The sequence below is a fragment of the Nymphaea colorata genome, chromosome 10, assembly GCF_008831285.2.
Source record: "Nymphaea colorata isolate Beijing-Zhang1983 chromosome 10, ASM883128v2, whole genome shotgun sequence".
In the NCBI taxonomy this organism is placed as follows: domain Eukaryota; kingdom Viridiplantae; phylum Streptophyta; class Magnoliopsida; order Nymphaeales; family Nymphaeaceae; genus Nymphaea; species Nymphaea colorata.
Window position 1 is genome coordinate 5,471,499 of NC_045147.1, and position 13,652 is coordinate 5,485,150.

Consider the following 13,652-nt stretch of genomic DNA (forward strand, 5'->3'; position numbering starts at 1 on the left):
CATTAGGAATCCTAACGAGTGTCTCGTTATGTTTCTTGTTTTCTTTCATACCCAACGGTGGAAGAAATATATCCCTTACAACAAACTAAATAATAACATTCTATGCTTATATAAATCATATTTTCCAAAACAATTTCAAAAGGAACCTTCTAACATGGCCTTAGGGACTTAGCTTAGACTCTTGCATGAGTTCAAGCTCCCCTCCGACCCACATTGAACTTGAAGTTGGTAATTTTAAGTTACTCCTTGATTTTTAATCTTGTGAAGGTATGGATGTATACACATGTTATATACATCTATGCCAACATGATGATCCCTCCATCTTTCTCTCTCTATGCTTTCACTTTCTATTTTATAAATTCTCATATGTGCATAAATATGTATGTACATGTGCTCTATTTCCTCTCTTTCAAATATTTATTCTTCTTTTCAAGACAAATATCTTCTCCTATAAAATTTCTCATACCCGTATATGCGTATGATATTTTTTTTTCCTCTAAAATCTCTCTTTCTCTTCAAATCAATACGTCTTTTTCGCTTAAGCTTTCATATATGTGGGTATTTGATGGTATATACACACGTATGCATGTCTCTCTCTATCTCTCTCTTTTTCTTTTCATAAGAGTGTTTTATCTCTTGTATTTTTTTTTAACATTCTCTTCTCATGATATTTTTATTTACTAACTTCATTAAGACCACAAACCAAGTAATGATTTAACATTGGAATCATGATTGATGGTCTACAATCTCAATCCCTTTTCAAAAATTTTTCCTTTGTATATACAACAACAAAAATCTTAGATGTATGTTGTAATATGAATGACTTTAGATGAATGTTGTGGTAGGAATGTTTTACATTCTTCCAATCATATAAGATAAATGCATCCATGTATTCTCACCCACTTTATTTCACTTATGATCACAAGCATCTCTCCAAAATAACTTAAGCAAGATGTGATGCAGCTCTAACTAGGTGGTAACCGAATTAGAGCAAAACCTCAAACTTACTTAAAGTCTTAAGAGAACACTAAAGTGATTTCAAAATGATTTCACAAGCTTTTCAAATGATATTTACTAATTTCACTTTTTCATCAAAACATTTCACATTATCAAGCAACTCTTCAAGAGTCTTTTCAAAAGTTTGAAACATCAAACTTTCAATATTTTCTGCCGCATATAGAATCAAAAGGATGTTTAAGTTAAAATGAAATGCATCAATAATGAACATAGCCCTTGGATTGATTACCCCCGGTAAAGGCGCCGAGAACAGTCAATCCTCGTACCGACGAGCGAGTCCCTTTTCTTTCCTATTTCAAAACAAAACTCATTTTTTTGAAGCACTCCAAAACCAATAAAATTTTTGGATGCAAACACTATGTCTGGGTGTGCAAAAGTGAGATATTGCAACATGCTAACTATTCTCCGATAAAAACTAGGGTTTGAGTATGTATCACTCCCATAAACGTGTTGCCCTTTTTATCAAGCTCAACACCCAAAAAGTAACGCAGTTCATCGACATCCTTCACCTTGAATTGTTGCTTCAATACTTCTTAACATGAGATATATGACATGAAGAATTTTCAGTAAGAACTATGTCATCTACATATGTGAGTAGCCAAGTTGTAATTTCACCTGAATGATATATAAATAAGGAATGGTCAAGTGAACTTCTAAGAAAACCAGCCTGTTGTACATGAAGAGAAATTTTATTCAACCATGTGCAAGATGCTTGCTTAAGCCCATATAACGGTTTTTGTAATTTACACACCCATTGAGTTGGATCATTGGTAGCATAAACCAGAGGTTGTTCCATGTATACTTCTTCTTTTAGAAAACCATGGAGAAAAACTTTTTTAACATCCAACTGATATAAAATCCATCCATGTGAGATTGCAAGGGAAACTACAACTCGGATGGTTCCCATCTTGATAACTGGACTGAAAGTCTCATAATGATCTTCTCTGTACTGTTGCGTGAAGCCTCTAGCCACAAGATGAGCCTTATGTTTGTTAATACTTCCATCGGGTTTATATTTGAGTTTGTAAACCCATTTTGAACCCACTACTTTCTTATTATCTGGACGAGAGACAATCTCCCAAGTTTGACACTCATTTAAAGTAGTCATTTATTCATTCATGACCTCGACCCAATATTTGCTCAATTCTGCCATACAAAGTTGAAAATCTAAAAAGAAGTTATGATAACTTACCCATCTATCAATGGGGTGTCACACACGTTATGATCTACATGGGCAAGTGATAACAGTTTCTGTAGCGGTTGTTGGAGTTGATAGTCAAGTATATACTATTCCTGAAAAACGATTAGGTGAAGACGTGTTATTCGTCTGAGTAGATGGAGGCATGTTGTCTATCTAAACATCTGAGGCTGCCTCGAATTCATTTATAATTCTATCACTGTGTGTGTGGTATGCATCAACTCCTTGACCTAATATCTCAGCGTTCAGCAATAAATCATATGTATTATTCCTTGTATTGAGTATTGCATGTCACACCCCAACCTTTTGACTCTCAAAATTTTTTTTTTCTAAACATAAAGCATTGAGGTGTCACTACAAACAATTCAAAAAGAAGGGAGCTATGTCATTCAAAACAATGAGGCAAACTTTCATTTATATCAATTTCAATTCATACAAAATCACATTTATGTGTATAACAAAATGCCCCAAACCACAACTTTGATGCCTAACAAAATAAGACATCAAAGAGACCAAACCATGATGCGCCGGCACTACAAAAGACCCAAAACCTCCCAGTAGGATGTGAGTGAAGCCATCTGATCAACCTGCTGCTCCGGGTCTGCCAAAATCTGAAAAAGAAAACAACTGAAGGCTTAGCCTTCGCAGTACGGCAACAAGCCTGGAAAATCCCTAACCCTCTACAGTGAGGGCTCAAATGTGGGATATGACAATTTCGAAAACAATCATTATCATGTCGTGATGGGGCATACTTTTCTATGACTTGACATGAAAGCCTCTCACATATACCACGACATGTAAAAGTCACACAAAGGCCACAATAGCACATTCACAAATCACATGCAACTCATGCATCAACCTATCATTCTCATTCGCTTCATTCATACCACAATATGTAAAGACCACTTAATAGCCAAACTCAACATAATTCATGATCACATTAACTTCATGCATATTCACTACATTCAGATACACTTCATTCATATTCACAATCACATTATTCTCGTTTACTTTAACTACGAAACAATTTACTATCATGTTGTAGTAGGGCACACAGTCACATAACTTGTCAAGAAGTCTCTCACATATACCACAACATGCAAAGGCCACAATATCACATTCAATAGTCACACGCAATTCAGGCATATCACATCATTCATAACACTTCTTTCCCATTCTTTCATTTACATTAACTTTAGTGAATTGACAGTTCTTGTGGGTGCAAACACAGACACGTGCACACCACGGCCGGCCTACAGCCGAGAGACAACTCCCGTGGTGACCCATAACAGTATGGATACATTCCCGTTGCAGTGGTGGAGCACTCATCCATGGATATGTGAATTCCAAGGAGAGATACTCAGCCTCCCTAGGACATCCAGGTTGGGAAGGCGAGAGCCCAACGCTCCAAGCACATCACACAACAGTACCCTGGGGCCTTGCACCACTGCGCTCTGAACAGACGAGACCAGTGGCGAAAGCAAAATGACTGGCTAGCTCATGAGGTTGGTCTACTTCACAAGTGCACCCACACCTCACAAGGGCTACACATAACATTAACGGTCTTAGCTAGCCGTCATAACAATATGGGTACATCTACCCTCTAATATCATTCAATTGCATCATTGCCCACGACAATACATATGCAACAAAATTACCACATTCACATTAATAAAAATTCACATCTCATCAAACACATCAATCACATCTTTCAAAACTTAGCCAAATCCCAGAGAGTAGTCTCGATCTGTGATGGCTCATAGCTATCTTATGTAATTATCATTCTATGATGCTCTCTAATGCACAATCGGGGTCGAGAAGACACTCGACTCGATACCCCACCTCATCTGTCATAAGCAATTATCAATTCTAGCATGCACATGTAAATGCGTAACAATTTTCAAAACGTGTTTCTAATAGCTTTCCAAAACAAAACTTGTCACATGATAAATCATTCACAAAATGACTGGCTAGCTCATGAGGTTGGTTCATTTCACAAGTTCACCCACACCTCCAATTGCCTCCACACGAGGGCTACACATAACATTAACAGTTTTTGCTAGCCGTCATAACAATACGGGTACAACTACCCTTCAATTCATTCAATTGCATCATTGCCCATAGCAATGCATACGCAACAAATCACAACATTTACAACCACATACATCAGTCACATCTTTCAAAACTTATCCAAACCACGAAGAGTAGTCTCGATCCATGATTGGCTCTTAGCTGTCCTAAGTAATTATCATTCAATGATGTTTTCTAATGCACGATTGGGGACGAGGAGATACTCGACTCGATACCCCACCCCATCTGTCCTAAATAGTTATCAAATCTAGCATGCACATGCAATTGCATAGTAATTTTTTTCAAAACAAAACTTATCGCATAAGCATTCAATTTCCAGGTATATACATTTTCATTTCAGTACATCACAAACATTCAATCATATTACAATCATTCAGTCACATCACAAACACAGGATCCAACGATCCTAAACACACATCCAAAAGTTGGCCCCAGGCAGGGAATTGCCTAGAATGCCGCCATACCTATCGCGCGTCTACTAAACACCTCGAACTACAACCCACGTTGCTCAAGGCCTACTTAACATGCCCGGTGTACCTACAAACATAATTCAATGGTAAGTTCACTACTCGCTTCGCTTTCCAGTTTATACAAATCTAAAAATACAATCGTTGAGGCATGTCATCGCCTCAAGAGGGTGTTGACCCGAAAAGCCCTCCAGAAGGTCTCATCCCAACCCTTGAGGTTGCCACCAACGATTAGAACTCAAAACTTGTATTTAACTTATCACATGTACGATTTTTACTTGTTTTTCTTAGTTGAGGTGTCTTCCCTACTATAAGATTCTCAACATACAACGTATATGCACATCAATAAAAGCATATTTCCCAAGCTCACTAAAACGATTCTAACGTTCTCCACAACAATGCAATCTCTACCATGCTTCCTAATTGCTTCAAAAATCAACCCATCATGCTTATAATATCATTGTAGACATGGATCATCGTCCCTCCACATGAGTCGTAGACCTTCCCCAAAATAGTAACGTCGTTAACAAGCATCTTTATTTATCAAATCTTCAATCTAGCATGCTTCATTAATAATTATACATGCTCCAACAACAAATATACAACAATCTAGGCTCGATTAGGCCTTGCTCACCCCAATCTTAGAGTCCAAACTGTCATAGTGTTCCCGACTGCCACCTTAAGAGTTCAAACGATCCTCAAAATGACAGAAATCATGCAATGCCACCACCACCAATGCCGTCTAATCGTTATTATGAGGGGAGGAACGCGTCCCCAAACTGCAATCTGATCCAACAGCCACACACATGAGTGAAAATCTGCGAGAAATAATGCAAGAGAAGGGTTTGCCATTAGAAAAGCCTTCGATAGATACGAGGGAGGCTGAAAATGAGAGAGAGAGGGTTTGGTCAAAGGGGAAAGAGAGTGGTGAGAGAAAGGGAGAGAGCAGGTGCGAGAGAATGAGGGTGCTGACAGAGAGGGGTGAGCGTGGGCTGAGCATGCTCGAGCAGAGTGCGTGGTTGATGGAGTGGGACAGATTTCGATGGAACGAGAAGGAGAGGGTTGCGCAGGAGGAGGTCATGCGGCTGAAAAGGGAGACGACAGAAACAATGGGAGAGGGAGGAGGAGAAGAAGGAAGAGAGGAGAAGAAGAGGCAGAGACAGGTCGAGGGGGCTTACCAGAGCAGCGCCGCCGCCGCCCTTCCTCTGTTGGCCCGTGCGTCGCCGCTGTAACCCTCGACCGCCTACTTCTTCTTTGCGTGGAGCTCCCTGGCAACATGAGAGGCAATGAAGGGGGAGAGCAAGATGAAGACGAGGGAGAACAGCCCTCGTCGGGCTCTCACGTGGGTAAGTTGCGGGTTTGGGTATGGACCTGCTCCAACCCGACTTGAAATAAAAATGAGTGTTACATCTTACCCTCCTTAAATAAAATTTCGTCATCGAAATTTAGATCATACCTCAATGCAAAAACATGTGTGGATACCTCTTTTGCATGTCTTCCTCAAGTACCCACGTACTCTCCTTCAACCCATGGTGTTGCCATTCCAGTTTCACCAAAGGAATTCTCTTCGTGCAAGGCACTTGCTCTCTTTGATCCAGAATTCTGATAGGTTTTTCTTTCATCGTCAAATCATCTTGCACTTGAATACCATGAAAATCAATCACATGTGTAGGATCTGGTACATACTTTCGAAGCATGCAAATATGGAAAACATCATGAACATGATTCAAATTAGGTGGTAATGCTAGTCTGAATGCCACCTCTCCGATCTTTTCTAATATCTCAAAAGGTTCAAAGTCAGAACAGATCTGGCCCTGGTGAAAACAAATCGGGGTCAAATGGGTCACACAAAGAGACTCAAAATAAAAGTAATAAAAGACAAAGTATTACTTGTCAATATTGTGGTCCAAGGGAACACACATCCAGAAATTGTTGGGATATTCCATAGGCTTTTTCAGCCATGACCCTTGATGAGGTTAAGGACAAGATGAGGTTAAGAACAAGATATGGAACCCCGACACTGGAGCAACCAATCACATTACCAAAGATGGATCTCAGCTTTCCGAGAAACAAAACTATCAAGGTGGAGAAGGTATAATAGTTGCAAATGGTAACCGTACTCCCATCACCCAAGTTGGATCTTTTTTGCTTGATTCTGGTTCAAGAGTTTTGAAATTAAATCGTTTTTTGCATGCTCCGCAAATAGCCAAGATCTCTTATTAATGTGACAGTTTACTACAGATAATAATTGTTCATTTGAATTTACTCCGTTTGGATTTTCTTTCAAAGATCTTTGGAGTGGAAGGTTTCTTCTTCAGGGCAAGGGAAGTAAAAATCGACCACATGCAAAAGAAGCTTTACTGGCCGATAGATCTCAGACCTGTGTCGTTTGGAGTAAAGGCATCAAAAGCTAGGGCATGTGAATAAAAAGGTTCTTAGTTTCTTGCATTCTAAATAGTTAAGTTCAGTAGACAATCAAGAAGATGATTTTGTGAGAGTTGACCTAATGGGAAAGCTCACAAATTACCCTTTAAGGCAGCTGTTCATAGAACCATCAAGCCACTTGAGTTGGGTCATGGAGATGTATGGGGGTCCGTCTCCCATGGAACCACGGGAAGGGTTTGCTTATTTTCTATTATTAGTAGATGATTGTACATGGTTTGTGCCGATCCTTCCATTGAAATTTAAATCTCAAGTGTATGATCGTTTGCTTGAATTTAAAAATATTGTTGAGAATCAATTGGGAGAAAAAATTAAAACCTTTCAAACCTGACAATGGTGGAGAGTTCACTAGTGAACGATTGAATTTTTTTTTTTGTTGATTAGGCAAAAGCCTGACGACCTGAAGATTTACTCACCGCTTCATCCGACTCTCACTGCTGCGTAGTGACAGACAAGTAGTGTTTGTAGGTATGTGGTTGAATGCTTAATTTTATTCTTGGTTTCTTATGCTATAATTTTATTTGAATGCATTAAGTCTATTCCTTGGGGACCTTAACCATTGACATGAATGCCACATGGATTGCATGCAGCTGCATCCAAAATTGAAGTTCATCATGATTAGGTGGAACAAGCGTTAAACTTGGCACGGAACATGCAGCAACCTGTACAACAGCAATTAAGCAAATACAAGATGGTCTCTGCTTATTCTGAAGCTGAGCTGATCTAAATTTAATGCGTCTTTCTCTTTGCCAAATTGAATGAGGGATCGGGTTGAACAAAGATTTAAAATTGTGATCTGTTACGCAGCACTAGTCATATTTGAGCAATTTTATTCATGCCTATTAACGTGAGCAGTCCAGGTTCTCGCCAATCTGAAAAAAACACTTTGAAATCCGACGAAACTGTCTGCACAACAAATGTAGATATGGCAAACGCACAAGGAATGACGAAGTGGGAGGCCTCCTCCAGCAGGTCTGATGCGGAAACGCACAAGGAATGACGCTGGTATCCCAATTACCAAAAAAGATTAAAAAAAAAAGGGGGACAGTGAAAGCCACCGGACGCCGGTTCCCCCCTTTTGTACCCATTCTCCGGCCCGAGAGAGAGAGAGAGAGAGAGTAGCAGGGAAACCGATGGCGGATAAGCTGCCGATGAGATTGGGTCGCCGGACGTGTGTCGTTGGAATCCAAGTGATGTATATGCTGGATTTAGAATGTCATGAAACTGTCTGGGCATGAACTGGTGTCAAGAACTGTGAGAATCCAAACTTTAAAATGCAACCTGGAAGCGAGGACATGCTACTCATCTCAGGTGTTCTTGCAGCTAGATATACAGAGGGGAACTTGGGAAACTATTGAGAAGAAGGGACCAAAGGAAAGGACGATGGTGTATTAGTCATAGCAGGTGGCTACTCACGGTAACTATTTATCTAGTGCAAAAGCAAACCCTTGAACTAAGATAAAATGCAACAATTGCCTGTATCACTGGCAAGCAGAAACAGTACCGAAGAATGAAGATGGAGATATGCTTCGCCCCATGCCTAGAAAGCTATTCATCAGAGAGTGTGGGCTATTCATCTGAGTGTGGGGTATGGGTGCGGGTGTGGGTGTCGGGCGTAGAACATCTCAAAAAATTTAGGTGTAGCGGTGCGACAAGAGTATTTTATAATAATAATAATAATAATAATAATATGTATATAAATATATATGACAAAAAATTGTCCATAAAACACAAAATTATTAAATAAAAATATCAAAATTGCAATTTGCTAATTATGATATCATTATCAATCCAGTTCAACATTCAATAATCTACAAGAAATACACTCTAGTTTTGAGTTCCCAGAATCACAGTTCATACAGTCATACTTCACAGTTCATACATCAATACATATTACATCATAACATTAATCAATGTTGCTTTTTACTTCCACTTCCACCACTTCAATGCTTTCAACCATATCATCATCATAATGATTTTTTGTATATCGATACACAAACAATCATTAGAGTATATCGATACACAAACAATCATTAGAACAACCGGACGCCTACTATCGAAATCCTTTCATGCCATTAACATGAAACAAGCATTTGGTTAGCTGGAAGGCGTCCTAATTAGCCTCCAGAAAAGCAACCAAACAACATTAAAAGTCAAGATGGCAAAACAAACACACATACTCCAGTCAAGTCTCACCCTCCCCCACCACAATCTTTCAGTTTTTTGATGATTTCTCGGACTAGAATTGACAAAAGTGACACGAAAAAAAAAGGATGCCCCAACTGTCAAGTTCTTACCTCTTCTCAAATAGAATCCCTACCATTTTCCGGATGGACCTTGAAAAGAAAAAGGAAGACGATTTGAGTTAGTTCATAGTAATAAGATCATCCCGTTCATCATTCACCGATGGACCCCGTCCAGTTAAGTACCACGATCAACACAATAAGCCAAATCCCCAATAAAGGGAAGACGCGAAACTATGTCCCACCGAAATGCCCCCAATATCGCTCCGAAATTCCCATGCGAAACTTCACCTTCCTCCCCAGAAAACACTAAAATCCACACAAAGTAGGAAAACATAAGAGAAGCAGTCGAGACAACGACCATTGATAGGAAAACACAGGGAAAGAAGGAAACCTGATGCCGCTGGCGAGAGATGATGCCACGGACGCCGATCGCCGGATGGAGACTGGAGATGAAGCTGCAGGTGGAAGAGAAGATCGTAGGCGAGAGAAACAGTGGCAAAGGGGTAAAGCAGCGGCGAAGGGGGGGGGGGTGGGGAACGCGGGATCGACATTGTTAAAAAAAAAACCTAAAAATTGGATAATATTAGACCGACTCTCATTTGACCGCACTGGACACGCGTCAAACCTGAGTCGGGTGCGAGTCTGATCTGAAAAAGACGATTTTAGTCGGGTGCGGCTGACTGCACCCGACTCTTGTTTGACTAGCTTGGGTGTGCATCCAGAGCGCACCTGCACCCGCATCGCGTCGACGCGAGTGCGAGGCCAAAAAAGGCGCACCCAGGTGATGTTGCTAGAAAGGTTCACTTGAAGCAGTAGCCAAGAAATTTGGTGTAAACTTTCAGCTGAACAGTGACCTCTTAAGGAATTTAAACATAGAAAGGACGGTAGTCCAACCAATAACCTTGGGCCAGAAAGGATGGTAGTTCAACCAATAACCTTGGGCCAAGCTGGAAATGCTTGGAAATAATAATGGTGGTGGCTACAAAAAGAAACAATATGACAATTATTGTCATAGAAGCCTGCAATATGACTGAAAAGGCACACCCTCAAACTTAAAGTGTTGGAACTAGTGACTTAAAGAGCTATTCTACTTATTTCAACTTTTCTTTTCCCTAAGCAAGGATGCTTCGCTAGGAAGGATGGGTGCTTAGGCGCCCCGAAAGTTGGTAACTTTAGAATGGTATTGCATCAACAGGAATGCAGCAGTTGATATCTACTTTGGAGGGCATCTCTCTGTCTCTCCCAAGGGTAGGGATGTCAACAAATTCGATATACTTAACCTATCTACTTTTCCAGATATTCACAGAATCTCAAATCACATTCTAAATCCAATCCCCATCCACTTTTTAAATCTACATCCGAATCCAAAAAACTATCTTTAAGCTAGATCTAAACTGTGCTACAATATGTTAATAATGGACTTTGAAAATGAATAGCCATTGGTTAAACTACATTTATTCAAAACTAAATCCAAATCCATAATCAGACGTTAATTTTTTTTCCTTCATACTTAATTTTTTTGAAGCACTTCTATTGACTATTGGAACCAAATAGAACTTATCGAGTCATAGATCCGATAGCAAGAACCGTATACCAAGATTGTGAAATTGGAGGGAAATAAGAGATCATATGGAGTCAGATTTAACCGTAACCAGCATTGGTTCATTCACAAATAATGTTATCATTTCCAAAATGTTAAAGGCACAGCCATTTTAAACTGAGGTATTCCAGACGTATATTTCACACTTGACAATACAATTCACATCCAGGCCTCCATTAGTCCGATCAGTCAATCGATGTTTAAAAAGTAAATCGTCAGATTTAATGGTAACCAGCATTGGTTCATTCACAAATAATGTTTTCATTTCTAAAATGTTAAAGGGACAGCCACATTAAACTGAGGTATTCCAGACGTATATTTCACACTTGACAATACAATTCATATCCAAGCCTCCATTAGTCCGATCAGTCAATCGATGTTTAAAAAGTAAATCGTTAGATTTAATCGTAACGAGCATTGGTTCATTTACAAATAATGTTTTCATTTCTAAAATGTTAAGGCACAGCCACATTAAACTGAGGTATTCCAGACGTATATTTCACACTTGACAATACAATTCATATCCAAGGCTCCATTAGTCCGATCAGTCAATCGTTGTTTAAAAAGTAAATCGTCAGATTTAACCGTAACCAGCATTGGTTCATTCACAAATAATGTTTTCATTTCTAAAATGTTAAAGGCACAGCCACATTAAACCGAGGTATTCCAGACGTATATTTCACACTTGACAATACAATTCATATCCAAGCCTCCATTAGTCCGATCAGTCAATCGATGTTTAAAAAGTAAATCGTCAGATTTAACCGTAACCAGCATTGGTTCATTCACAAATAATGTTTTCATTACTAAAATGTTAAAGGCACAGCCACATTAAACTGTGGTATTCCAGACGTATATTTCACACTTGACAATACAATTCATATCCAAGCCTCCATTAGTCCGATCAGTCAATCGTTGTTTAAAAAGTAAATCGTCAGATTTAACCGTAACCAGCATTGGTTCATTCACAAATAATGTTTTCATTTCTAAAATGTTAAAGGCACAGCCACATTAAACCGAGGTATTCCAGACGTATATTTCACACTTGATAATACAATTCCTATCCAAGCCTACATTAGTCCGATCAGTCAATCGATGTTTGAAAAGTAAATCGTCAATTTGAGAACGAGAGTCCTCGCTCTTGTGGTTCGCTGCTGCGACTGCTCAACGAAGACCATGAGACAGAAGGGCACCATCTAAGCACTCAAAGCAAAAGCCTTGATAACAATTTAGTATAATGTACTGCTCATTAGGCCAAGGATGGAGGTCTGCCTATCTGTAGCGCACAGGGTTGGAAAGAAAGCACCCCAAACAGGACAGCCACAGAAGCCGATTAAACTTGTGAATCAACATAGTGACCGTGGGCTTCTACTGCATAGTTGTGGACCAAGGAGATGGTCCAATTTCTCAGCTAAGATTCCGATGTACTGGACTAAAATGAGGAAATTTCCCCTTTTTCTAGTCTTGGACAGGGTATGCCGGCAGAAAAAATGGAGAATGAGCTTGTCGGTAACACAAATTAAACTAAAGAAAAATTAGAGTTTGCGAGGACAGCAAGGCTCTGAAAGTCATGGGTCAGCACATCAAACAAAAATAACTTCAAGCTTTGCGCATGGATGGCTCTCCACAAACTGCTTGAAATCTGCATCCCCATTGAATTTGAAAGTATACAATGCCTGACGTTGAGTCAAACCTACTGGATAGATCTTGTGAACTTTATAATCACTTCTTCTTAGGATTTCTGGTCGCTCATCCTTCCATATGGGTATGTGATTTTCTGACTTGAATTTTTTGAAGACAGCAGACTCCAATGCTTGCAATGTCAGATTTGAGGAGCTGCTCATAACAAGCAAGAAATGAGATGAGGTTTGCAGTCAGCAGGCAAGTGCTGCTCATAACAAGTGAGGAAGGTGATCAGGTATGCAGTAAGAAGGCAATTCAGCCTATGCTCAAAGTTCCACACACAAAGTAGTAGACTCAACACAAATTAATGTCGAGCAGATGTGAATAAAGTAATCCCAAGATCATTAGAAAAGCATGAAGATTGACAAGAAAGAATGAGCTTGCCAACATTTTAATCCAACTCCAGACTCCAAAGGACATGATTTTCTTGGAGATCTCTCTCTCTGTGTGTGTGTGTGTGTGTGTGTGTGTATGCAGACGTGTGCATGTCTGTGTAGGCACTTAGCTTTAACATGTACCTCAAGAGGACGGATTTCATCTCAAATCTTCCTCTTTCTCTTACGAACAAATGGTAGATTGTTTCCCCCATCTGCTCACACTTACATGGACGTTTCTGGAAGCCTGGATTTGACTGTTCTTCTTTTTCATGTGCCGCTGTAGCCAAATAAATGCATAGCCTACAGGATGAATGAACTGCAGCCATGTCTATAAGAGCCTTGAAAGAATCAGATGGTCCTTCGAACTTCCACCTACACCACAAAACAACCATACATCGCACAGTAGAAAAGGAAACTATTTCTCCGGTTTGTGCATTTCACTATTTTTCAACAAGTAAAATAAAATGAAAACACAAGGGTGAGCAGTATTCCAAATTACTTCAAGAACCATTTCCTATATTTCCCTTCGGT

The 13,652-nt window shown here is 39.6% G+C and overlaps 1 protein-coding gene across 2 annotated transcripts in view; it reads right to left on the reverse strand.

Annotated features, from left to right (window-relative positions):
• Nucleotides 1–12,021: 12,021 nt before the first annotated feature.
• The window catches only part of LOC116262080 (putative fucosyltransferase-like protein), an 84,455-nt gene continuing 82,824 nt past the window's right edge, over nt 12,022–13,652 (reverse strand). For both annotated transcript variants that reach the window (XM_031641141.2, XM_031641142.2), the window contains exons 6-7: nt 13,263–13,493; nt 12,022–12,897 (exon numbers count right to left, since the gene is read on the reverse strand). In XM_031641141.2, coding sequence (XP_031497001.1) covers nt 12,645–12,897; nt 13,263–13,493 — 484 coding nt within the window. In that variant the 3' untranslated portion in view covers nt 12,022–12,644. The remainder of the gene's footprint in view (nt 12,898–13,262; nt 13,494–13,652) is intronic.